At 43.1% G+C, this 25,361-nt stretch overlaps 13 protein-coding genes across 13 annotated transcripts; 11 read left to right on the top strand and 2 right to left on the bottom strand.

The window, feature by feature from the left end:
* Positions 1-171: 171 nt before the first annotated feature.
* Positions 172-526, top strand: TOT_030000705 (synaptobrevin; the record flags this gene model as incomplete). The annotated part of the gene is made up of 3 exons (XM_009693450.1): positions 172-284; positions 316-388; positions 422-526. The coding sequence occupies 3 exons, from the start codon at positions 172-174 to the stop codon at positions 524-526; spliced, it is 291 nt and encodes a 96-aa protein (XP_009691745.1).
* A 949-nt stretch (positions 527-1,475) lies between these two features.
* Positions 1,476-4,566, top strand: TOT_030000943 (alpha adaptin; the record flags this gene model as incomplete). Its single annotated transcript, XM_009693449.1, has 6 exons — positions 1,476-2,666; positions 2,697-2,963; positions 2,996-3,063; positions 3,188-4,250; positions 4,353-4,444; positions 4,476-4,566. The coding sequence occupies 6 exons, from the start codon at positions 1,476-1,478 to the stop codon at positions 4,564-4,566; spliced, it is 2,772 nt and encodes a 923-aa protein (XP_009691744.1).
* Positions 4,567-4,925: 359 nt separating this feature from the next.
* On the top strand, positions 4,926-6,401 carry TOT_030000942 (conserved hypothetical protein; the record flags this gene model as incomplete). The annotated part of the gene is made up of 1 exon (XM_009693448.1): positions 4,926-6,401. The coding sequence occupies one exon, from the start codon at positions 4,926-4,928 to the stop codon at positions 6,399-6,401; it is 1,476 nt and encodes a 491-aa protein (XP_009691743.1).
* Positions 6,402-6,708: 307 nt separating this feature from the next.
* Positions 6,709-10,746, top strand: TOT_030000702 (uncharacterized protein; the record flags this gene model as incomplete). Its single annotated transcript, XM_009693447.1, has 2 exons — positions 6,709-9,751; positions 9,917-10,746. 2 exons carry the CDS (start codon positions 6,709-6,711, stop codon positions 10,744-10,746), a joined length of 3,873 nt encoding a protein of 1,290 aa, XP_009691742.1.
* A 483-nt stretch (positions 10,747-11,229) lies between these two features.
* Positions 11,230-13,224, top strand: TOT_030000701 (conserved hypothetical protein; the record flags this gene model as incomplete). Its single annotated transcript, XM_009693446.1, has 1 exon — positions 11,230-13,224. The coding sequence occupies one exon, from the start codon at positions 11,230-11,232 to the stop codon at positions 13,222-13,224; it is 1,995 nt and encodes a 664-aa protein (XP_009691741.1).
* Positions 13,225-13,659: 435 nt separating this feature from the next.
* Positions 13,660-14,282, top strand: TOT_030000700 (conserved hypothetical protein; the record flags this gene model as incomplete). The annotated part of the gene is made up of 4 exons (XM_009693445.1): positions 13,660-13,686; positions 13,764-13,943; positions 13,978-14,100; positions 14,199-14,282. The coding sequence occupies 4 exons, from the start codon at positions 13,660-13,662 to the stop codon at positions 14,280-14,282; spliced, it is 414 nt and encodes a 137-aa protein (XP_009691740.1).
* Positions 14,283-14,731: 449 nt separating this feature from the next.
* Positions 14,732-15,316, top strand: TOT_030000699 (conserved hypothetical protein; the record flags this gene model as incomplete). Its single annotated transcript, XM_009693444.1, has 1 exon — positions 14,732-15,316. The coding sequence occupies one exon, from the start codon at positions 14,732-14,734 to the stop codon at positions 15,314-15,316; it is 585 nt and encodes a 194-aa protein (XP_009691739.1).
* Positions 15,317-15,554: 238 nt separating this feature from the next.
* On the bottom strand, positions 15,555-15,892 carry TOT_030000698 (hypothetical protein; the record flags this gene model as incomplete). The annotated part of the gene is made up of 2 exons (XM_009693443.1): positions 15,555-15,619; positions 15,727-15,892. 2 exons carry the CDS (start codon positions 15,890-15,892, stop codon positions 15,555-15,557), a joined length of 231 nt encoding a protein of 76 aa, XP_009691738.1.
* Positions 15,893-16,003: 111 nt separating this feature from the next.
* On the top strand, positions 16,004-16,414 carry TOT_030000697 (histone H3; the record flags this gene model as incomplete). The annotated part of the gene is made up of 1 exon (XM_009693442.1): positions 16,004-16,414. The coding sequence occupies one exon, from the start codon at positions 16,004-16,006 to the stop codon at positions 16,412-16,414; it is 411 nt and encodes a 136-aa protein (XP_009691737.1).
* Positions 16,415-16,782: 368 nt separating this feature from the next.
* On the top strand, positions 16,783-20,451 carry TOT_030000696 (conserved hypothetical protein; the record flags this gene model as incomplete). The annotated part of the gene is made up of 3 exons (XM_009693441.1): positions 16,783-16,847; positions 16,971-19,116; positions 19,825-20,451. 3 exons carry the CDS (start codon positions 16,783-16,785, stop codon positions 20,449-20,451), a joined length of 2,838 nt encoding a protein of 945 aa, XP_009691736.1.
* Positions 20,452-20,882: 431 nt separating this feature from the next.
* On the top strand, positions 20,883-21,425 carry TOT_030000695 (conserved hypothetical protein; the record flags this gene model as incomplete). The annotated part of the gene is made up of 2 exons (XM_009693440.1): positions 20,883-21,209; positions 21,240-21,425. The coding sequence occupies 2 exons, from the start codon at positions 20,883-20,885 to the stop codon at positions 21,423-21,425; spliced, it is 513 nt and encodes a 170-aa protein (XP_009691735.1).
* Positions 21,426-21,572: 147 nt separating this feature from the next.
* TOT_030000694 (conserved hypothetical protein) lies at positions 21,573-22,441 on the bottom strand (the record flags this gene model as incomplete). The annotated part of the gene is made up of 6 exons (XM_009693439.1): positions 21,573-21,656; positions 21,711-21,977; positions 22,007-22,101; positions 22,134-22,246; positions 22,281-22,335; positions 22,381-22,441. 6 exons carry the CDS (start codon positions 22,439-22,441, stop codon positions 21,573-21,575), a joined length of 675 nt encoding a protein of 224 aa, XP_009691734.1.
* Positions 22,442-22,736: 295 nt separating this feature from the next.
* TOT_030000693 (conserved hypothetical protein) lies at positions 22,737-25,346 on the top strand (the record flags this gene model as incomplete). Its single annotated transcript, XM_009693438.1, has 12 exons — positions 22,737-23,165; positions 23,198-23,340; positions 23,373-23,447; positions 23,479-23,577; positions 23,612-23,693; positions 23,714-23,774; positions 24,017-24,346; positions 24,417-24,540; positions 24,606-24,675; positions 24,875-24,956; positions 25,048-25,193; positions 25,272-25,346. The coding sequence occupies 12 exons, from the start codon at positions 22,737-22,739 to the stop codon at positions 25,344-25,346; spliced, it is 1,716 nt and encodes a 571-aa protein (XP_009691733.1).
* Between the last annotated feature and the right edge of the window lie 15 nt (positions 25,347-25,361).

Here is a 25,361-nt window from a genome sequence, read left to right as displayed (position 1 = left end):
TAAGGACACTTTTATTAAACACTCAGGCGATTTTGATAAAAGTTGCAGCGGTTTGAGTTTGGAAACGCCGATGTTCATGTGCAAATACAACACATATATTGGGCGCACATTGCGCTGAGTTCAGTGATTTAAGAGCTATAATGTCAATTTGGATTTAAAATCTGTCCCACCATGGCCGCAATTCTCTACTCATTCGTTGCTCAGCACGGCTCAGTTATCGCAGACTATACACCTCCGCAAGCGTACAGTTCGGACAAGTTCGTAAATTTGGACCTCATTGCCAGGTATTCAGCGCGTTGACAGACCCTTTTTTAGAAACAACCTGACTAGGATCCCTAAAACTGACTCTTACGGGCTCAATGTCATTCTCGGACATCACTTCTACCACGTAGGCGCAACTTCACTCACTTACGGCCTTTAGAACGTTAAGAACGGCCTGATCACGTCATGTGTGACTTCATCGGAACAGACTGGCGATCTTCCAAGAAATTTTCTGGTATCCCTGCCCCGTAACCTCATTTTTTAGAACGAGTTGGATTCCAGGATCAACAGTCAAGTGTTGAACAATACTGCCACCAGGGGCCAGGTATTGACCAAATTAATATCGAAACTGGTGGTAAGTACGGGTCCTAACACATATTTGCAGAATGAGTACAATAACACCAACCAAAAGTTCAAGTCTATCGAGTCCTCGCTCACATACACAACCGAGGCTCTGAGGGAGAACATAAGTAGGTTTCACACGCACATATGTGACTTTACATACACACTTTGCATATAGCTGATTTCTTGCAGACGACATGATGGAGCGGGGCGAATTAATCGATTCACTGGTGACTAAGTCTAGCAACCTTAAGGCGGACACGAAGTTACTGCGGGACTCAGCAAAGTACTCTAACTCGTCGTTTCTGATGCGGTTTATTTACGACAATATCAAGAATAAGAGATTTTACATAATCATGACGGTAATTTTGACGCTCCACACGATTTTGTAGCTCACCTTTGTGATTATTTTTTTCTACTTTCTGATCACTCTGGAGAACACTTAACCTACACACTGAGTTAAAATCGTATGCACATGTAATTTTAAAACTTTGTTTGAGATCAAACAACAAAATTGTAATTTTAGATAAAATATAGTCCCCTTATCGTATACACGAGTAAATAGACCAGGTTTTAGGCTCTGGTAGAGTTAAAAATTACAATAATTTAAAAAATACGCGTTTTTTAAATTTTAATACGTTTTGAAATTTAAATTCTGCACTTTTATTGCGGATTCTGGTTTGCTCTAGTCTACCCTGACACCACTATTATCAGCCATGCTCTAGCAATTCCCGCCATTATATTTTAGTTATAAATTGTTTACTGGTCCCCCTTTTCTATAATGTATTTAATTTACATGTTTATTGCCTATTGAGGCACTGGGTTTGTGCACAGTTAAACCATTATATTAAATTAGCGTACTTGTATATAATATGAAGGGACAATACATACGTGGCCTTGTTAAATTCATTACTGACATTCGCAACTTGAGGACAGATGAAGAAAAGGAGTTTCGAATAAAGGAAGAAATCGCAAAGATAAGAGTCAGCTTCGCTAGTCCCAGGCTGACGGACTACGACAAGAAGAAGAACCTGCTCAAGTTACTTTACATTCAGATGCTCGGATTCGACATCGAGCTCGGGTATCTGGAGTCAGTACAGCTGATGGCGTCGACGAAACTATCGGACAAGGCGACAGGGTACATGGGCTGTGAAATTCTCCTCCGAGACTACGAGGAGGTGATGAGACTGTGTATAAACACGACCGTGGAGGACCTGAACGACCCATGCGAACACGTGTGCTCGCTGGCACTCACGTTTATAGCAAACAGCCACTCGCTGGAGATGAACGAGAAGCTGAGCAACGAGGTGATCAAGATGAGTATGCGCTTCACGTCGGAGAACGTGTACCTGCGGAAGAAGCTGCACATGTGCCTGCTGAGGATCTACAAGCTCAACCCGCAGCTGTACACGCCCAACGAGTGGTTCAGCATGGTCTACCACATCCTGCAGTCGGAGACGACCATCGACTGCCTGCTCTCGATCTGCAACCTGCTGGAGCCGATTCTGAAGTTGAAGCCGCAGAACTGGGAGATGTCGATCGACAGGCTGGTGTCCTTCCTGTGGGAGATCGCGAAGGACGAAGTGCCCTGCGAGCACACCTACTTCACAATCTCCTCGCCCTGGCTGACGATAAAGATTCTGAGCATATTCTCGTCGATCACGCCGCCGCCGAACTCAGATTTCCTGCCGCTGCTGTCGAACTCGTTTAAAATACTCCTGGATAAGACGAGTAACCTGGTTATTACGCGTCTGGGCCACAAGGAGAACAACAGGACGAAGAAGCTGATGAACCTGAGCATATACATGACGAAGACGGGCATTTTGCGGGAGACGATAAGGGCTGTGGTTAACTGGTTCCCGTACCTGGACAACATATCGCCGCAGTACATCTGCAACTGCATCAGGCACCTGTACACCTCGGTGATGTCGCAGGTGAGGCTGGTGGCGCTGGAGATCATCGAGGACGTGATCAAGATAAGGGAGACCTTTGAGTTCATCAAGTCGGACGCGGAGTTCATAATACACTTCCTGAACGACTCGGATCCGACGATAAAGAAGAGGGTAGGTTTCACGCAATCACACTTGTTTCAGTGCTGCCTGATACTGTGCGGGCTCTGCGACGCGAACAACTGGGAGTACGTGGTGCCGGAGCTTATATCGACGCTGCGGTACTCGGAGCTCTCGATCCAGGAGTACATGGTGCCGCTGATATGCGAGACTCTGGAGAAGAACCTGCCAAAAAACGACCTTTACATAGATCTGCTGTTCAAAATAATCATACACGCGCCGCTGATATCAATCGACGCAATATCGAGTTTGCTACTGTCGGCGCTCTACGGAGAAAGCTCAAAGTTTAAAGTAGGTCGCCACCCTGATAAACTTTGATTTAGGAGACTGTTGTCGAAAAGTGTCTGTTCTACCTTCAGGACGATAGTCAGATCACGGAAAGTTTATTGAGGTGCGTTTGCTAGACACGAGTTGGCAGCACTGCGTTGACTTCAAATAAAAGAATAAATGAATACATGAATACATATAAATAAATGAATTAAGTAAATTAATAAGTACACAAACAATTAATTTAGAATTTGCGCATACGTGTTGGGAGACTACGGGTACATGTCGACCGAGTTTGGACTCACGGAGCAGCTGAAGCTGTTCGAGAAGTACTTCACGATAGCGTCCTCGGAGACGAAGTGCGTGATAGTAACTGCGTACGGCAAGTTTGCATCGAGGGATAACGCCCTCTTGAGACCAGTGGAGCAGTTACTGGAACAGCAGATCTCGTCCACGGACGTGAACCTGCAGACGAGGGCCTGCGAAATGCTGAAGCTGATACGCACCAACCTCGCGCTGTTCAACGCGCTGCTGAAGGTGCTGTCGGAAAAACACAGGCCGCCGAAGAGGGAAAAGGCGCCGAGCAGCAGAGCCTCGAGTAGAGCAAGCGATAGAGACGGCCACATAGGCTCGGCGAGAGACGGGAGGAAGGCGGAGGCCCAGAGAGACTCCAGCAGGACCAACAGGCAGAACACTGACCCGAGGGACCACAGGGACCCCTATAGGAACGGAAAGGAGTCGGCGAGAGACAGTCACAAGACGAGAAGGGACACCATTGAGTCCAAGGACGCAAGCAGCCCCAGGGGCAGCGGACTCTTTAGCAACGCGCCCTGCCAGCTGCTGACGACCGACTTCCTGAGGGTGGACCTGGAACAGGCCTACAAAAATCAGCTCTCCAAGGTGCTGGTCAGGCTCACGAACCTGTCGAAGCAGCCGTTCCACCTGTACGGGTGCACGCTGAAGTCGCCGCCGGAGCTCCAGGGGCAGGAGCACAACCAGCTGAGGGAGATCGTTATCAAGGCAGGTCAGACGGTGAACCACAAGCTGTCGTTCACGCTGATGAACGAGGTCACGGAGCTGCCGAAGTACGTCATCGAGCTCTCAATTGAGCCTAAGGGCGAGGACGTGAGGCATACGCTGCAGCTGCCGGTGACGGTCCACAAGTTCATGAGCCCCGTGGAGCTGGAGCCTGCGGCCTTCACGAGGCTCTGGAACACGCTCGAGCAGGTGCAGCCGTTCGTTGTCAAGTTCAACGGTGACATGCACACGCTGGCCAACAGCCTGGGATCCCTGAACTTTGACGTGGTGAAGGTAAGTTGGCCCTAGATGTACCGCAAAAGGCGGAGTCGCACGAACGCGGAGGCTACACACCTTTACACAACTGCAGAGTTTCGCCTTCTAATCGATATGCAGACTGGGGATAACATATACGTCTCCGGATTCGGGCTCAAATCTAAGGAATCCACGGAATTCTACTGCCTGGGCATGTTCACACTCGACCGAAGGTTAGTCTGGGCAGGATCATGAATGTCGTAGGGGAGGACTCGTGGTCAGTTACAGGGCGACCAGCAGCGTCTTGGCGCAATGTATAATAAACTACACCAAGGTTCTTTTGAGGCAGTTTTAGGTGCCAAGAAGAAACCGGATCAACTCGGGATTTAATTTTATGTATTATACGTACACATATTTCTGAGACACCTATAGAGGAGCAGCTTCCGGCACACCCTTTGCTTGTGCGGTGGAACTAGGGGGAACGGGGGCCGCGATTATCTGAAACCAGTAACATCCGTGAGTAGCCTACTCCCCACATTCGACACAGAAGGCCAATGCGTCCATGATGAAAACATAAACTCTCTACTTAATTGGTAGTTTTAACTGTTCTCGTGAGTCGTTTAAATATAAAAACATGTTGAAGTATAATACTAGCCTACCCCAACACTGATTAAATTTGAACAGAACATCCTAAGTTGTATTGCATAGAAAGAAATGTCTACACTAGTTTCTTCTGAAAACGTACCCAACGGCACCATGTCAAACGGTTTGAGTGATAAACCAGATAGGCGCAGCGGCTCCTCAAAGCCCGCGGGTAAGAAACCCCGACAACTGAGGCCGGAGGAAGTGCCCTTTAAGCTCCAGATAGAGGAGAAGACCAGGATCATCGCCAAGCTCCAGACAGAGCTGTCGTCAATAAACAATCACATAAACAGCAACCGGGGAGGAATGGGCGCCAACGACGAACGCAGCCTCATAAAAAACAGGCTAGACGAAATACAAAATAGAATAAACACACTCGATATAAAACGTTCAGCGTTCCTCGATGAGCTGGACAATAAGCAACGCGATATAAGGAAGAAGAATAAGTACCTGTCCGACCTGAAGAGCGCCTCAGGATACAAGAACGAACAGGAAATAGATCACCAAATCAAGTTTTTAGAGGGGCTCATGATGACATCCTCGCTCAGCCTGAAGGAGGAAAAGTCGATGATGTCACAACTGCAGCAACTGAGGAACACTAAGGCATCCCTCGAGAGACTGAAGATGGAGTCGCTGAACACTAAGGACTCAGTAGACGGAGTAATAATGGGCGTCAAGAGCAACCTGGACTCTCTGAGAGAGGAAATGAACATGCTCCGCAAGGCGAAGCGCGAGGAGAGCCAAAAGCTCTTTAACCTGAACGAGAGCAAGAAGAAGAGCATGGACTCGATGAAGAGCTACTTCACGGAGAAGTCGCGCCTCCTCAGCGAAATTCAGGAGCACATGAACGACAAGAGGAACCTGATGAAGCAGCTCGAGGAGCTCAATAACGAGTACTACACAAAACAGAAGCTGCTGCAGCAGCAGAAGATGAAGAAGCAGCAGGAGGAGCGCGAGAGGAGAAACCTGGAGAACGAGGTCAGGCAACTGCAGTCGCAGCTGGATAACTGCGACTTCCTGCCGTACGACAAGGAGGTGCGTCTGATTCAGCAGGTGCTCACCTTCCTCGCCACGCTCGACTCGACCCACAAGGACGCCTCGCAGCCGAGCAAGGAGGTTGAGCAGAAGAAGGACGTGGACAACCTAGTCAAGGATGACTACGGCATGCGCCTAGTCCCCAAAAAGGACAGGGACGAGTACTTCATATCGCCCAAGACGAAGAAGGAGAAGACCAAGAGCAAGGACAAGGCAGCCAAGTTTAAAATCGACATGGCCACAATGAGCTACTTTGAGAGCTGCGGAGTGGACCCGCCGACATGCCTCGAGTCGATTCCGAGTTGCCGCGAGAAGCTGCAGTCTAAGCTGGACCACTACAACACCCTGAGGAACGAGTGCAACGTCGAGGACATGAAGAAGCAAATTTCACAGAAGTTGGAGCAGGCTACCAAAAAACTCAACTCTCTTACCAAGTCGCCCAAAACCACGAGTGATGCCGCGGAGGCATCTAATACACAGAGTACCAATGAAGTTCAGGAGGAATCTTCTTAGTTATTATTTGACTTTATCATACTAATCTTTTTGCATTGCCACCTACACTTTTTATTTATTCGCGCGGTGTGTATGGCCTTTCGTGTCGGGGTGTGTGTCCAGTCAGGCTGGGAAGACACCCTGATGGCGAGCTACCAACCAGTGTTTAGGGCGTATATGCGTGTGAATGATGCACAAACGTGTGTAGAATTCAAATGTATGCGGATTTTCTTAAATGTGTTACTGCCGTTTATATTCTCCCCCATAACTTTTTACACATCTGTTGCTCCACCATCGTTTATTCATATGTATAAACGTATTCTATACAATGTATACATACAAATTATACGTGTTTGTCATATATTTACTTAGTTTAAGGTGGACAGTTTGCGCTTCAGGTGAAGAGGCTGTTTCCACAAAAACTAATATTACTTTCGACCTCAGGAAATTAAAGGAACATGGTGGTACAAGCGAAGCTACAGCTAATCACAATGTGAAACATACAACTTTTACAACTCCTGAAGGCAAAGTTGTAGACAAAGTTGTATACGATACCGTTGATGTGTGGGTTGCTACAAATTACTCGGGCAAAACTTTAAAGAAATTAGTGGTTACCGATAAGAGACACGTCCTTCAATTGCTTGATGTAGTGTTAGTAAACTCAGCTGCAGATGCAGCTCAAGAAGAACATGTGTACTATAAAAAGCAAAAGAAGGAATTTAAAGTAATACAAGAACGTGACTACAAGGTACAAAAGGGGCAACTTAGCGGCAGACCAGCTATGCTTACCGACCCTTGGTTTATATACGATTTTGGAGATAAGGAATCTTATTCCAAGTTCGTAGGACAGAATAATTATCTGTTGGATGGAGTGTGGAAAACAACGTACTCACCGTATCACGGTAAGCCTTCCCTAATAAGAGATGGAACCCAACAACTATGGACCCTTGGAAATGACGGTAAACATGTTACTAGAGTCGATATTTTCGAGTTTGACGCCGATAAGCTTTTAGTTCTTTATGTCGGAGATTTCGAAGGTAAATACTTCCATAAATTGAAAACAGCATCTCAATGGACATCTCTTGAAAGTGAGAGTGTTTTTAATACAAAAGCAAATGAATTTAAGACCAAATATTTTACCACAGAATTGGAATACGATCTCGCCGTCAGACCTGATTATAACAAGTTTTTGGTAAACAGATCTACAGTTGGTAATTTGAACTATTTAACCCTTTTCCCAACTAAAGCGTATTCATTAAACAAGCTTAAATTCGGAAATGAGGTACTATGGAGCTCTGATAATAAGGAGAATAGAGTTTATGCAATGAAGTTAACGCTCTTGGGTTACGAAGTTAAGACTGTACAATTAGCAGTTACAAAGGGTGCCACCAAATTGGATCCACAATCCGACGTTTATTACTATCACAAAGACACATCTAATACTTTCAAGACTAAGACCAAGGAGGAATACCAAGCCGCCGTAGATTCAGTGAAAGCATCTTCTGATAGGAATGCTTCCTTTACTTATTTAAATACATGGGAACAGGTTGCCTCAAAGTTGGATTTATTAAATTATAACCCAGAAGAATTCACCGTTCAGACCACTGAAGGCACGGGAGGCGTCGTTACAGTAACTTTGACTCCTAAGGAGAATATGTGGTTCTCCAGTGTTGGTTTTGGCACTGTTAATGTGTGGCCACCCTCGGACAATTCGGTAAATAACCCTGCAGTGAAAAGAGTAGTTGTTGTTAAAAAGAATTCACTTTTGCAGTTAGTACATTTGACTGCATCTGGGACTGTAACTCTGGAGAATGCCGGCGCTGTTGACACAGACTACTTCTTCAAAAAGAACGGGGATGCATTTGATACAGTAGAAAATTCGACAACTTTTGATTCTCATAAAACATCTTTGCAAGGTGAAGGGGGCCTTCTTGATCCACACGTTCATCTGGATGTTAATACTGAACAATTGGATGAGACGTACTACACCGTTACGACCAACCGTGAAGACGGAGTGGACAAGAAAGTTGTAGCAGTGAAAACCCTTAAGGTAACAAAGTTAACGAATTTCAAGACTGATCTTTGGACAAAGCCGTCAGGCTCATCAGACTCACACGCTACCGGCTATGAGATGTATACATTTGGGGAAAAGAAACTTTTGAAGGTACTAGTTAACAACGGTGCGTCCTCCACTGGTAATACAACATTCGAAAAATCAGGAGCAAATGCCCAATGGACAGCTTTCAGTGACAATTTTAACTCAAAATTGCTCGCCATGAAGACGCCATCCAATTGGGAGTCAGTTGAGTTGGATGTATCGGTTAGTCCATCACTTACAAACTTCGATGTAGTTGCCACTCGCTTAAAGGGAAACAGAACAAAGTTGCTTCTCACTCCGAAAAAGAACAAGAAGGTCACCAAAGTTAAGCTAGGAACAACGAAGGATTTTTTCACTACAGCTGATGACAATAGGGCACATAAGGTTGAGTTGTACCTGGAAACCTACGAAGCCAAATTCGTTAAAGTATTCGTATGGAAAGATGTTACCACCGACAATACTCATCAATTGACTGAAGAGAAACATTTTCACAATGGAACTAATTGGGTTACAGAAAATTTTGATGAAAAGTTGAAGGAATTTGAAGCCGAGGATAACACCGTTCCATTCACTTACAGTGAAAACTGGGTTCGCCCACCAACTACATTTGACCCAAAAGCATTCAGTGAAACATACTTTGGTAAAGCAGATGCAACAGCCGAATTAGTTAAAACGACGACATATACACCTAGGGAAGGAACAGCTGTAAACAAAGTTTCACTTTATGGAGATAAAGTTTGGCCAGATGGAGACCAGCCGGATGCAACCAAGAAGCTAGTTGAATTAAAAGTTTTATCTAAGAACGATATGGTACAGTTGGTGCATCTAACAAACGCAGTTGTTGCAACTCCTTCAACATCTGAAAACCTATATTACAAAAAGGTGACCGATAGATATGAGAAGCTGGCTAATGAAAACGAATTTAACATGTTGAAGAATAGCCTTTCCAAAGCAGATGAATACGTTGACGATAAGGTGAAGTTGGATTTGTCAGCAACAGAGGAAGCAAGCACTAAGTTATTTGAGAAGGAAACAACCCTGGAAGATGGTGTGGAGAAGACAGTGGTTACTGTTAAGGCAGGTAAATTGTTCGAAGTATCAGCAAGTCCCGCTTTGTGGACGTCGACTGACGGATCATACGTGACTAAACTGGAAAGATACGCGCTTGATGGTATGCAACTTCTTGTTCTCCACATAACAAAACCCAGTGGTACCACCGAGACGAAATACTTTGAAAAACCATTATCTCCACCTGTGGCACCATCTCAGCCGGGTACCGAGCCATCAGGAGGTGAAGCGGCACAACGGCCAGAACAATCATCACAACAGCAACAACGACAGCAAGTACAACAGGAAACTCAAGTACAGGGACAACCACAAGTACAACAAGAAGTGCAGGTACAACAGGTAACTACTCCAGCAAAACCATCCTTTGAAGCACTTAATGATAAGACGGCATTCTTTGCAAAATTAAACAAGGCCAAGGCCGCTGTAACACACCAAGATGTATCGCTTGATGTTCAAGCCTACAACACCACTGATAAGTATGAAGTTAAACAGGTTACAGAAGGAACAGCAACATTATTCAAGGTTTATCCAAAGAAAACTTACAGAGTAACTGGTTTAGTCAATGGTTCAGGTAACAACCTTTGGACTAAATCAGAGGATGGTGAAAGGTTGGTGGAAGCATTTTTTTATGTACACGAATCAAACGTTAAATTTGTTAGGGCAGTTGTATGGGCAAAAGATCACACAGATGAATCCAAAGATAAACTATTGCACTATAAACTAGAAAATGGTCGATTCGTAGATAAAGATGCGACTGCTTTTGCAAAAGAATTGAGAGAACTTACAACGGTTCCACTTACACCGTTGGCTACAGAAACTATCGTTCAGCCACCGCCGACGCCATCCCTGTTCCGCAAGTTCTACCTGTCGGACAATGTGGATCCCAAGGTATTCGAACTGACAGAGAGGAAGAAGGGAGAATATAAGCTGAAGAACTACACGCCGAAGCAAGACATGTTTGTCAATATGGTGGAAACACAGCACGGAGTACTGTGGAAGGCAAGCAATGTTGGAGACGTTATGAAATCGACATTCTTCGCGGTCAAAGATGACACAGCACTGGCGCATCTGACCGTGGTGGTAAATTCACTCCCAACACACTTGTTCTTCAAGTTTGATACGGACAGATGGCTTGCGTTAGATAGTAACACGTATGTTGACCTGTATACGAAAGCCGGACTGACATCGGCTTCTAGGTAACTTTTGAAGGCCTAAAGCCTGATAAAGATACAAACACATAAAACATTTTACATTTGAAATTTAAAGTTTGACAATAAAATATCGCCAATTAACACATCAATTGTTAGCGTCAGCAACTAATATATATATCTCACATACACACTTAAGTAGGTGTATATTATATATATAATATACACCTACTTAAGTGTTTATGAGAAAACATATAAATTGGGATTATGGGTTAGCTCGTAAAAGTTTCAGGTGATGGTTTTCATGTATAAAACAAGTATCAAACAATGGAGTAAAAAGCTGTGTCTAGGAGAAGATATACAAGAAAGGTATAGAAAATGAGTAAAATATTGAAATAGAATGGATGATAAAATACACACTATGGAATAAGAGAATAAAAATTAAGATGATGTCGAGCTCCCCATTCATTTTTCATGATTTTATAGTAATTAAGCCTCTAGTTTAGATTGATTTATAACTTAGATATATTAATAAATGAGATTCTATGTTTTGTTAATTATTTGTTGTTTTACAGTGTCAAATTCGACAGATTTGAATGCAAATGGAAAGTCCACGCCAGACTCGTATTTTATTAATCTTCTCAACGGGTCGCAGTTGAATTATAACTCCTCAGACCCTCATAACTTGAAATTGGATCTCGCAGCAGAAACACATAGATATGTGCACAGAGAAAGCAATGACCACGGAGAAACGGTCACGAACACATACACAGTAGATAGCGGGTACATGATAAGAGAAGTTACGGACGGAAGCAGCAAGGTGTGGAGGTGCACGGATAGTTTCGGAAGCGCCAAAGCGGTGACGCAGATAGTTAAAAAGGGCCTGACGCAGCTGGTGACGCTGAGGAATGACGACACGGAGTTGTACTTCAAGAGGCAGAAAACGAGTTTCGTGCAAGTGCCCAGGAGTAGCGACTTCGAGGAGTTGAAAAGGGTGCTTGAAGCACCGGGAAGATACGTGGAAACGTGGGTGGAGTTGGACCTGAGCAGGCCAGTGCCGAACCCCTTGTACTTCTCAAACGAGCTGATATACCACGACGGAGTGCCGAAGTTCGAAGTTAAGACGCTGGACCCGTTTCAGGTGTACAGAGTCTACGACAGCGGAAGGGAAGTGAACTCGCTGAGCAACAACCTGGAGTGCAAGCACCTGTTCTTTTACGTTTTCGAGCAAATGACGCTGTTGGAAGTGGTGCACTACAGCCCAGGGGCTACTCCAGTCCCCGAGGAAGTAAAGTATTTCAAAAAGGAGAGTACCTGGGACTCGATCACGAAGGAAGTGTTCGATGCAAAGTATCAGGAGCTGAAGGCGAAGATAGTGAACGTCGACTTTGAGTTCGACCTCGTGAACACCAGGAGTGACAAGTTATACAAGAGAGTCAACAAGATAGGGGAGTACACCTACCTGAGTCTGTACCCGAAGACGGGACACCACTTGAAAAAGTTGCTATACGATAACAAGCAAGTGTCAGCCCTGGGGGAGGAAGAGAGGTTCTCGCCACTAGTCCTCCACCTGGCGGACAAGAAGACGGTGATGATCGGAGCCCAGGTGTGGAAAGGTGACAAGGTGCTCAAGTGGCTCTACTTCGTCAAGTCTGATCTGGGATTCCTTTCAATAGATACGAAGACCTACGAAAGTAAGCTTAGTGAGATGAGCACGAACCAGTCGCTGTTCGACGAGACCTTGGAATACGTCGACTCGGGCAGTGAGGAGGACACCGATTCCAGCGACGATGAAGACAGTGACAGTGACAGCGACAACGAGGAAGACAAAAGGAAGAAGGTGCAAAGAAGAAAGAGAAAAAGGGTTCCAGAAAGGAGGGCGCCCGTACACCGTGAAGATCAGCAGGAACGTGAATTATACAGGAGATATGTTGCACAAGAGAGGGTCGTTGGAGCTGAAGAAGTGGCAAAAGCCGCAAAGGAAGTTGAAGTTGAGACGCCGGTAAAGGTTGAAGAAGTGGCAGTGGTGGAGGAAGAGCCAGAAGAGGAGGAGGAGGAAGTGGTGGACGTCGAAGAGCTGGTGGAGGACGAGGACGAAGAAGCCGAGGAAGCGCTCGCGCCCGGCGATAAGAGGTACGACAGTCGCTACGACAGCCTTCTCTACTCCCTGCTGAGCGTCAAGTTCAGGGTCCGCTACGACGTGGACGAGAAGTACTTCAGCCAGGTCAAGAGCACCGACGGCGAGTTCGAGGTCCACACGGTCACTCCCAGGGACAACTACTTCGTGAACCTGGTCGACTCGAAGCACGGGGTCGTCTGGAAGGCGAAGCAGCACAGCTACCAGGCCACGTCGCTGGTGGTGTACTTCAAGTCCGAGTCTCCCAGGGTCCTCAAGGTGCACATGGTCGGCCCCAACGTCGACAGGGACAAGTACTTCATGCTTTCCCGGGGGAGGTGGGTGCCCATTGGCCTCACGGGCTTCCACAAACTCCTCAACAAACACGAGCAGTCTCTGAACCTGTTTAGCTAACTGTATTTGTTTTTTAAAAGGCTGTAACTATAGAAGATGTTGTTCTGCGAACAACCGAGCAATCGCTTTAATGCTGTAATATAGATTCAACTCTGGCGCTAGGGGCATTTTCCTGGCTGCTGAGCATTTAAATTTAATGGATTTACATGTTATTCGCACAAAATATGCTGATTAGCGTGATGCAGTAATTTTAGACTTTTTGCGTAAATACTGTACTAAATTTTACTCTAATAATTTTTAGATACGCTCTACATTCCTGCCATAGTTTATGTGGTAGGTTAAGGATCAGTAAATGAAATATCTGCTTTTGCAAGGTGGACATAAAAATTAGAGGCTCCTTTTTGTCGTTATCTTTTTATTATTTTTTAAATGTGTAGTTTAATATTTAATATATTCGGTTTGAGAATATAGTGCTTGTTTAATTTATTTCGATAAATGGCTTCCGTGGCATCTGTATCTACTGTAAGTCGCTATCTATTTTGATACTCCCTACTTATTTACATGTATTCTTATTTTGTTCATTAATTATGGATGCACAGCCTTCTGGATTTGATCCTGCCTCCACTGTCATTCTCAAGGGGTTTCCCTCCAGTTTCGGCATCAACGATTGCAGGACTTTCATGTCATGGTTCGGGCCTGTTGTTTATGTTGAAAAAATGAACGACGAGGCTGGAGTTCCCTGCTATGCTGTGGTGTTTGCTTCTTGTCATCATTCTGAGGTACTGCACACTTTATTTCACACCCTTATTTCAGAACGTTTTAAAGCTTAAAACTATTCCACTCGGCTCAAATAAGTACAATTTAAATTTGTTTTCTCCTCAGGAAATGGACTCCCTATGGAATACTGTTGGAGATATGATCAACAACGCTACTTCGGTACATTATTTTTTATTTAGTTTTACTCATTTCTATTTTATCAAGGATTTTATGGTATTAAATACCAAAATAAGTGTGACATTTTCATAATTTTACAGGCACCCATTTTACAGTTCGCCCAGGACAAACTCAGTGACGCTTTTGGCGGATTCAAATTTAATTTGGGTGGTTATTTGGGCTGATTTATCATTTTTTAATTTTTAACAGGTGTAACATAGTAAACTCATGGTTTAATTATTTTTCGATGTGTAAAATATTAAAATGTGAACTAAACTCCACGAAGCAACTTGAAAGAATAAGGTTCATTTTGGATAAGGAAACAATCTGTTGTCGACCGTTTTACTGGGTTTATTCACTCAATTTCGGATGCTGTGGTGGATTCCTCTACCTAGAAACTTAATTATTTCAGTCTAACTTCAGACATAAAACTCAAAGGAAGTCTCTAATACGACTAAACTGTAAAATCGATAATATGTGCTATTTACTGTCTCTTTGTTCCCGTTTCCCCATGGCTTCTGTAATCCTGTTCCCCATAGCTAGTTTGGTTTGAGCTCGCCGTTTATTTTTTCCTTTTAGACATTCTCACTTTATTAAATTCACAAATCGCTTGAATTTATTATTGCGTTAAAGAATGAAGACGCTTGTTGGATATTTTGCCATATTCGGCATTCTTTCATCGTATCTGGTCTCAGGCAAGACCTTCAACTTCTTTGAACCTGATGATTCTTTGGGGAAAATGGAATACCATGACCACCGTGGCTTGAAGGTTTACTTCTTCACTCCCTTGCACAACTCTGGAGTCGATAAAGTCGTCGTCGGAAACCAGGGCATCTGGACCGCGAGAAGTGGACAAACGCTCACAAAATTGGTCGGATTCTTCAGATGCATGGGCTTCGGGCTTTCTCACGTTTCTTATTTCAACCAGGAAGGTGAGAACAAGGAGCTCCTTTTGGGATACTCCCATGGCGACGACAACCTCGTCGAGTTTGACCGGAAGAGGTTTTACGACAAGCTCTTGGATTACACCGTATCCTCTGAGCCATTCAACAAGGACGTTCCTGGCCACTTGGTTCTTTACCAGCTTGAACAGTTGCTGAAGGAGCGCGAAGAGTCTGAGAAGAAGTCGAAGGCCGAGAAGGTCGCCGAAGTCGTTCATGAAGCCGCCGAGAAGAAATCGGAGGTACCTGTCACCGAGGAAGCTCACACTGAGCTCTAAACAATACTTGCATCTACACCTTGGAATCAACGACCCCTAGTAACTAATCTTTTCATGTATGTACTTCTTGTGTATTTAACGATTACATATACGTCACACAAAGCTTGTTATGAATTATGAAGTAATAGCTAAGTACGTATACGTAAAATTTTGGAAATGTGGAGTATGTCGTAATTGTCGAATCAACGTGACACATTACAGACGGGTATCAGAAAGTTTCAGGGTGTGTAGATAGGTGTTAAGGCACTTCAAACTGTAGGATTCTTAATTTCATTGGCTCTATTGAGTCAAAGTTATCGACGTCTATTTCAAGGTGTGTTAGAAAAAAACTGGGGCGACGCCACATATGAATCTGTGCGTAAAAGTGAGAAAGTTCACAATTCACTTAAAATTATTTCTGATAAACTGACTATCTCGAAATTTCAGGCTTTCGATTACAATCAACCTTATTTCACGATTATTGACTTCGTTACAACCATCTTTGGCTCTGGGTTTTAACCGCGTATACTCATTTATATCTTTTTTGTACTTTCTGATATCGACTACGCAATATATCGTATTTTTATCATTTATCATTGTATTTTCACTTACTGACTGGGTGAACACGTGTTTTGTTTACAAATATTGAAACACAATATAATTAATCACTGCTGCATTCATCAACATATCTGATCTAAACTAATATCTATGGCAAGGACAAAACAAACCGCTCGCAAATCAACAGGTGGCAAAGCTCCAAGAAAACAGCTCGCAACGAAGGCTGCCAGGAAGACCGCGCCCGTCACCGCTGGCGTCAAGAAGCCACATAGGTATCGCCCAGGTACCGTCGCACTCAGGGAAATCAGGAAGTTCCAAAAGTCCACTGAGCTTTTGATCAGGAAGCTTCCTTTCCAGAGACTAGTCCGTGAAATTGCTCAGGACTACAAAAGTGATTTAAGGTTCCAGTCCCAGGCGGTTCTGGCTCTCCAGGAAGCCGCAGAGGCCTACTTGGTTGGCCTTTTCGAGGACACCAACTTGTGTGCTATCCACGCAAAGAGGGTAACCATAATGCCAAAGGATGTGCACTTGGCCAGGAGAATCAGGGGAGAGAGAGCTTAAGACGCTCATTCCTCGCTAATCAATTGTTTACATCAAAGAATCTTACTAATTTTTTAATTTATTAATGTTTTAACATACACATACTATATATTGACTGTGCTTTGATAGGTATTCCAGTGTCCTAGATTCCACGATTATTATGGTTAATAACACTGTAAATATGTGCAAATATAAATATACAAATATCAAATGTGTAAAATAACAGACTCAATGGATCGGTATTTTATTAAAAAAGAAACGACTCAGTGGAAGTCACTTATTGTCAACGCATTTTCACCCAAAAAGATGTTAAAATTAGATGTTTAGACTAATAATAGTTTAAAATAAAATATTGATACTAAAATTGAAAGTTATCGGCAATTATTTAAATGATTAAACAAAATGTGTTACCTAAAAAAAAAGCTAGCGAGAAAAGACGAGTAGCTAGTAAAAAGTAATTATAAAGCATTATATCATAAATTTATGAGTAAAAAAATTACACAAAAAAGAAATTAAATAAAAAAAATTAAAAAATTAAGAAACTAATAAAAATGAATAACCACCCAGAGGTTGTTAGAAAACAATCATCAGAGTCAGTGGGTCTTCTCGGGACAAAAATTGTCACCGAGCTCTGCGAGCTCACAAAAGCAGTCCAAGAAGACGAAACCTTACTAAAGTATGAAATTACGGAATGTAGGAGTCAGTCAGATATCAGCCAAACGCAAAGTGTGCAGGACCAAGAAGAAACGAGTTTAAAAAAACAAGTTGAATACAAAGAAGAGGGAAACGAAGACCAGGAGGAGGAAGAAACAGTGAGCTATACGGAAGTGAAGAGTATCTCAGAGGTGGAAATAAGGAACAGAGTTTTGACGAGAGGAGAGACCTTCGGAGCGAGCTCAGAGAAAACGGAAGAGGAACAGGGAAGTAGATCATGGATCTCAGAAGAATCGCACGCACAGGGAGAAGAGGGAGCGTTAGAAGAAGAAAAATATGAGGATGCTCAGGGAGAAGAACTTTACAGCCCAGTAGTGGTGGTGGACGAGAGATGCTTGATACTGAAGGGGTACGAAAGCAACTACGCCTCAGGAGAGTCGACGCACTCAAAGTCGAGCCTCAACACGACGAAAAACATGCAACTCCTGAGAAAGTCGCCATTCTCCACGAGAAACGGGTCGGAAATATCGAGAGGATCCTCAGAGAGTAAGAAGGAAGGGAGCTCAAAGGTGGTTAGCGTTAAGGGAAGTGACATACTGACAGAGTCGGACTGGAAAGAAGTGACGAGTAAGGAGCAAAGCTACGAAAAGAGCACGAAGGGAACAAGCACGCCAGATAGACTGAGAGGAAGCAAGGAAAGCGGACTAGAGGATTCGGACACGCCAAAGTCGCAAAAGGAGTACCAAGTAGCGTACAGAGAATTCTCGAGAGGCTACAAGGCAAAGAACGCAGCAAAGAGCTCCTCAGAATCATATAAACTGATGAGAAGAAACGCAATGGAACTTGACGACTCACCGAGAGAAAGGGAGTCTGAGGAGAAAAGGCTAGTACAAAGGTATCTGGTGGACGGAGAAGATGAGAGAGCAGTGATGTATTACGATAAGATAGAGGACAATCAGGAGGAGTCCGGAGACAAAGAGAAGGAGCGTGGAGAAGGCACGAAGGGAAAGAGTGAGGTAATAAAGACGGTTAGGCCAATTAAGGCTATTAAGGGTTATTCTGGTAGTAGGTCAGGTATAAGGGAGTTGGAGAAAAGGGGTAACGAATGCAGTATAAGGGAGTTGGAGAAAAGGGGTAACGAATGCAGTATAAGGGAGTTGGAGAAAAGGGGTAACGAATGCAGTATAAGGGAGTTGAGTAGGTCTGGTGAAAGAGAAATGAGTGGATCAGGCATAAGGGAGTTAAGTAGATCAGGCATAAGGGAATTAAGTAGATCAGGTATAAGGGAAATAAGTAAATCAGGTATAAGGGAAATAAAGAGAGAAGTGAGTGGGACGACACTGGCAGAGTATGAAGACGAAGACAAGGAAGATGAGAAGAAGAGGAAGCACGTAACGCAGAATAACATTGGAGTTAGCCTTATAGTAAAAAGGAAGCCAAAGTCGAAGAAGCTGAGAGGAGGAGTGAAGGCAATGGATAAGTTTAACGGGTTCTTCAGCATCATGAGAGCAGGAATGGTGAAGCACACGATGGTGCTCGCGACAGTGTTCTGGTTAGTGTCGTTCTGGTGTCTGTACCCGTCGATGTTCACAGGGTGGCTGAAGAATGAAATCACGTACAAAAAGGGAGACATCAAGGGCTCAAGTGTGACGCTAATAGGCCTTAATAAGATTAACAGGTACGACGCAGCATATCTGAAGGACGGAGCACTCCTGACGCTCTCAAGAAAGGTCACATTCGAAGAAATATTGAACGATGAAGACCCTTTGGAAAACTACGAGGAGTTCACAGCAACAGTAACAAGGCTGACACCAGCAAAAGTAAAAGTGACGACGACAGTAGCAGCACCAAAAGAAGTAGTGGAGACCATGAAAAGAGGCCCAGAAGAAAATTCAGACAATGAAGATGAATATGAAGGAGAGGATTATAAGTTAGGCATGGTAAAGGGAGGTGCAAGAACCAGTTTCATGGAAACGGAAGCGAGGGAGTCAAAGGAAGGCGGAAAGGAGTACACAGATAAAAGATACAAAGAAGGCGAGTGGGAATCAGAGGCGACTAGGAGAGACAGTGTTAGTGCAAGTGGTGATGCAAGTACTAGTACTAGTGTGAGTACTAGTGCTAGTACTAGTAAGAGTGTTGATGGTATTGGCAATATGGGCACTAGTAAGTGTGTTGACGGTATTGGCAGTAGTACTGGCAAGGGTACGGTTACTGGTACCAGTAGCAGTAGCAGAACCAGTACCAGTATGGGCACTAGTGGTACCAGTACCAATACCAGTGGCACTAGTAAGGTTACGGTTACTGGTACCAGTAGCAGTATGGGTAGTAGTAAGAGTGTTGATGGTATTGGTAAAGACCAGGGTAGTGGTAGTGGCGGGAAAGAAAAGGAAGGAGTTAGCAAAGAAGAGGAGGTGGCAAAGGATCAGAAAAAGCAACACAAACAGTCAGCACAAGCTACACAGCAATTTACACACGCTACACAGCAATCGACGCAACAAAAACCAGGACAGCAAGCTACACAAGCTAAACAATCGACACAGGAAGCTACACAACCAGGACAACAATTTACACAACCAGGACAACAATTTACACAACCAGGACAAGGACAACAGCAACAATCTACACAACAAAAAAAACAACAGCAACAATCTACACAACAAAAAAAACAACAGCAACAACCACAAAAACCAGGACAACACCAACAAGGACAACAACAGCATCATCAACAACAACAACAAAAACCAGGACAACAGCAACAAGGACAAAAACAGTTAAAGAGTAGGAGCCCAGAAGGTGAAGAGAAGCAAATAACGAAGAGTAATATAAGAGGAACGAATGAAGTGGTGGAAAGAGTAAACATGTCGCTAGATATATACAGACACTGCCCATACGAAAGAAACTTTATTAAAAAGTCGTGCTGCTTTAGAGACATGTGCGAAGTGGGAAACCTAGACGAGAAGGACACAAAGTACTTCAAGTCGCTGTACGGAGCAACAGTGTACGACATACACTACAGCGAGTTCAAAAACCTGCAAAAGGGAGGAAACATAGCAATGAGCACAGGACTACTCTCAATGTTCTTCTCATGCATGGTGATCATGATCACACTCAGTAGGCTTGGAGCATTCCCACACGAGAAGCTGAAGGAAGCAGCGTTCAACCTGGGGATCGTAGCATGGGTCATCAGCATCTTCCTCTCGCTACTAGGATTCCTGCTCTGGAACCACTACACAGGAGGAGCAGTGTGCGTGGACGAGGGCGGAAGGTCGAAGCCATGCAACCTGCACACAGGAAGCATACTGTTCATACTGCACATCATCTTCGAGGGAGTGGGACTCATACTGGAAATAGTCAACAGCGTGCTCCTGAAGCCGAAGGAATTGGTGATAAACGCAGAAGCATAGGCCTAAGGAAAATTTAAAAAATAGATAGAAGTAAACTAATATATTTATAATTGTAAACAAGTATATGAGTAAGTGTATACCAATAGTGGTAAATGTGTAAGTATTTACCGATAGTGGTAAAAGGTAAGTGTAAGTATTTGTAGTAAATGGTAAGAATATAACGATAGTAGTAAATGTGTAAGTATTTACCGATAGTAGTAAAAGGTAAGTGTAAGTAAATGTGTAAGAGTGTGTTTGTACACACAAAAGAATAGATGTGGAGTTATTAGCAAATAAACAAGTGTAAATTGCAAGTATTTAAGGAAAGACGAATAATAGTGGCAAGGAATTGGAAAGAATGGATACATGTCAGAGAATAGTGTAGTGACGGAGGAAAGAAGCCGGACATTGAGAGTCACAAAGTGAAAAGTTTAGCAAGAGCTCGTGCAGAAATGCTCGGAGCGAGACTTAAAACGCTCATAGAGGAAGTGCAGGCACTGACGCAGTGCAAAAACGTAAAGTTCAGCAGACCACCAGTGACCGCGGAGACCAGAAGCGACACGCCCAGCAAGTACGCACTCGGAGGACTAAGGCACCACGGAGAGTGGATAACAGCATTCTGTAAAATAGAAAACGCCCTGAGGAGGGAAAACGTGGACTTTGGAGAGTTCGCGAAGACGAAAACAGGACAGTCGTTCATAAGGGCAATCGCATCGAGGGCGTATTCACTCAACGCAAACGATATATACGAGATTCTACTGACAATGTCAGTCCACAAGGTATTCTAAGGCAAATTTAGCGTATTTTAGACTAAAGTTGACTCCCTGGAATCAGTTTTGGTGGAGGAGTTGGAAGGGTCGCTGGAACACCTGCGCACGTTTCAACTGCTGAGCCTTCCAAGCTTAATCGCCAGAATGGACGATCAATTTCTACGAAAGTTAAAAAAGGTAACACCGCCATATACACATATGCAAACTGCCGATAAGCATACGTAAACGCACTCTCGGAGCCAGTGTGTGTGTACACGCCCGTATAAATACGTATAGGTGTATGCATACACCGGTACAAAGGCACATATACATATACATATGAAATACAAGCCTTGCTATGATATTTATTTGTATCACACTGTGTAGGTGGCTTTAACGAGGATGGCGTTGAGACGGCCGGAACAGAGCCTGTATGGGAGAATCCTGAGCACGCTCGCACAGAGCGCGACGAAACTGCTTAATTAGTAATAAAACTCCTCCTGCACACTCTAGTTACAGTCAGTGGTTTACCTCGTCAGTGTCGCTGAGCTCACCGTAGAGCATGTCGAGCTCATCCTGGTAGTTTTTACCCGCAGGGATATCTACGCAAGGGTCAGGGCAGGAAACAGTACCGTTCGGCTTCTTCTTGTTGAACGACTTGTCGCGGTGGGTCGCCTCCTTGGCCTTGATGAAGTTCTCCACCTTGCGCTTGTAAGTCTGAAGGTCCTTTATGTCCATCTTCTTCTCGCAGGCCTGGAGCAGAATGTCCAAAAACTGAAGCCAGACGCCGCTCTTGGCCTACGCACAATATTTGGGCTAAAACGTACCGGGCTGGCGTCAATCTTCTGCGACAGCTTCTTAGAGGTGGTCTCACAGTCCTTTAGGCACTTGAGCTCGATTTGGGAGAAGGGGTCCGCGAGAGCTGAGCGAGGATGAGGGCGTCGACACACGTACCTATCTGCTTAATGGCGTTTGTTGAGAATAGATTGTCGGAGCTCTCGGGCTTTATGTTGCTGTAGCCGGAAAAGAGGTCGTTGGTGAAGTGGAGGTCGGAATCCTCACTCAGCCTGAAGACGTAAATGTCACTTCAATCTAACACACTTTTGTGATTTCAGCTTGTCAGAAAGCTCCTCAAGTGAGGCGTCCTTTGCCGGATCTAAGTGGAATTTATGAAAAGGGCAGTTCGGTTTAATCTTGTTACCTGCGTCCTCCTGGTCGGAGTCTCTGTAGGCTTCCCAGGATTCTAAATCGTTGTCGATCATCTGGTTTAAATTTTATAAAGAGCGGAGACGATAAAAATACGATATTGTATATATAAAATACTAGTGTTAATTTACATAAATGTTATACATAATCCAGTGAAAAGTGAGTTTTTGTGTGATCGATGGGGCCTTAAAAAAAGTCCCTCAAAAAGCACTTAATTTAGTACACTCCCACCTTGTTTTTGTTAATGTGTATTTATATTCCTCCCGATTTGTATTTTTAATTTTATTTTTTGATTATTTTATAACCATGAATTTTTTTAAACTGTTCCTACTCAATTTCTGTCCCATCAACATGTTTTATCCTCATTTCGAGGCGAGACTGCCTCAGATCTACTACAAATCGTTGATCTTCATATTTGAGGAGGCAATTGAGGAGGATATGGTGAACTATAATAAGAGGTTTCGCGAAATATATGAAATTCCTGAGGACGAGGAAGTATTCATTTATAACTACAGGAGTTACATGGAGTACTATGAGCAGGAGCTCAAGGACAAAGACCTGTCGTATGCAGCAATAAGGAAAATTAATAAATACGGCTGTATTTATAAAACTAAGTTCCCAGTCTACAGAGGACTTGGAATATTTGTGGGCGACCGAGTTATGGAGCATCACTATTTATACCACACACTGATAATAATATTTGTGACAAACGTAAGCGGTTATTTATTACGACGACACGGCTATCAGTTGATAGGTTTAGCGACGACAATGTTTACACACGTCATGTTTGCACACATAATGAAACGTTTTAGTTCTCTTGCCTACTGAGTTCATTTCAACTGTTTAAAAACAGGGCACTGCAATTTACATTTACCTCTTTGGTCATTTTGGTGCCACATTTGATGGTAATGTACCTATCGGATGCAATTTACTTGGCTTTGGCAATTGTGTTACTGTAAGTTTACAGTTTCTCATGACCACGTGTAGGTTTGGACTAATCATTGTAAGATATATTTCAAAAAAGCCCTGGAAAAATAAAGAAGAGAGTCCGCTAGAGAATGGGTATGTTTTTTTATTGGCATGTGTCTGATAGGTTCGTGTACTACGTTAACTTCGCAAAGGGAGCATTGATAGTGGCGATAGTCATAGGTACGATTCGGTTGTTTGTTAATGGATTCGTCAGTGATTCTGGGTGTTGATAACATTAACTTTAATCAATTTATGAGGAAAACGTACTATGATGGGTTCAGCGCTGTAAGTGATAGACAAAAGTATATTCATGTAAACAAATACAGACACACACTCACGGTTCTAATAATATGTTATAGATGGATATTGGAGCAGGTTTCTTTGTAACTCAAACGGGTTCCTCAATAGCATTGAGCAGAAGTATGTTACTACAATAGATACTGATAGAATACAAACGTATACATGTTAATACATATTATTGCTGTTGAATACAGATTGTTTAATTGATTAATTTAGCGTAAACATTTATAATTGATTAAGCTAACATAAACATTTATAATTGATTAAGCTAACATAAACATTTATAATTGATTAAGCTAACATAAACATTTATAATTGATTATATTAACCATATTATGTACTAATATATGGGTATTTAATAGGGAAAAAGAACGTATGGATTATACTTAAGAAGAACATAATTGTAATGGCCATCGCAATCATAAGAACGATATCAATAGCACTCCTGGGATACGGGGTTGACGAAAGAGAGTACGGAAAGCATTGGAACTTCTTCTACACCCTGGCGATAACACGCATAGGTATGCCATTTATATGTATAATTGATAACGATGCCGTAGCTGTTGACCTTATTAACACGTACTGTCACAAATACATCGTAAGGGCACTGCCATTCGCAATTGTATTGGTATATGAGCTGATACTAATACTAACTGGCGCCGTAAAAAAACTGCCGGACTTACCGAGATCAAGTACGCTTATGTGATTAGTGAATGGGATATTGAGTTCACCTGGACTTTAACCACTAATTGATTTATTTAGATGTCATATACGCCAACAGAGAAGGGCTGCTGAGTATACCGAATTCTGTCAGTGGAGCACTGTTCGTGCTGTTAATAACGAATATAGCAGTGAGCTACTACAAAAAGGGAGAGAAGTTTCGCGCGTTTTTATCCTACATGTTGTAAGTGCTAGTTAAATCCGAGTGGAACCACTAATAAATTACTACAGCTGTAGCATGTCGTTCTTCTTTCTGGCAAATATATTGTATTTTGCAAAGCTCAAGTCGTGCAGATCATTGGTAAGTGTACATACTTTATATAGTATATATACTGTAGTTGATTGTATGGTAATGTACATATACCGTAGATGGTTATACAGCTAAGTACATATACTGCATTTAGTTACATGGTCATTACTACACACTTACATGCGGATATATGCATAGATATGTGTCCTAACATTTAGTGATAATGAACAAATGATAACAAATATTATAGAATAACATGCGTTATTTGTTTTATGTTATGTTCCTATACAACTTTGCACTGGGATCAATGGTCATGTTTGAAATCTTATACCGTAAGAAATAATTACACAAATATGGGCAGTTAAAGTACAAGAACGTTTTATAAAATTATTTAATGAGGACTATTACATAAATGTATTTTAGCGAGGTATAAGGAAAATCAAGTTATTGACTCGGTTGGAAAGTATCCATTGATGATATACCTTATAGCGAATGTGTTGACAGGGTTCACTAACATGATTTTCAAGCCTTATTTGTACCCATTGCCGTATTTCGTGCTTATACTCGTGGTATACTCATACATCTTATTCTTCTGCGGACTAATCTTCAGAAGATTTAAGTTTAAAAATATGTCGCAATGGATATAGTCTACTCAAGGTCACACGAACCGAGGTTACACGGATACTAAATTTACACACGAACCGAGGTTACACGGATACTAAATTTACACACGTACC

The sequence above is a fragment of the Theileria orientalis genome, chromosome 3, assembly GCF_000740895.1.
Source record: "Theileria orientalis strain Shintoku DNA, chromosome 3, complete genome".
NCBI classification, from domain to species: Eukaryota; Apicomplexa; class Aconoidasida; order Piroplasmida; family Theileriidae; genus Theileria; species Theileria orientalis.
Note: the sequence above shows the minus strand (reverse complement) of the source record. Positions and strands in the feature narration are given on the sequence as shown.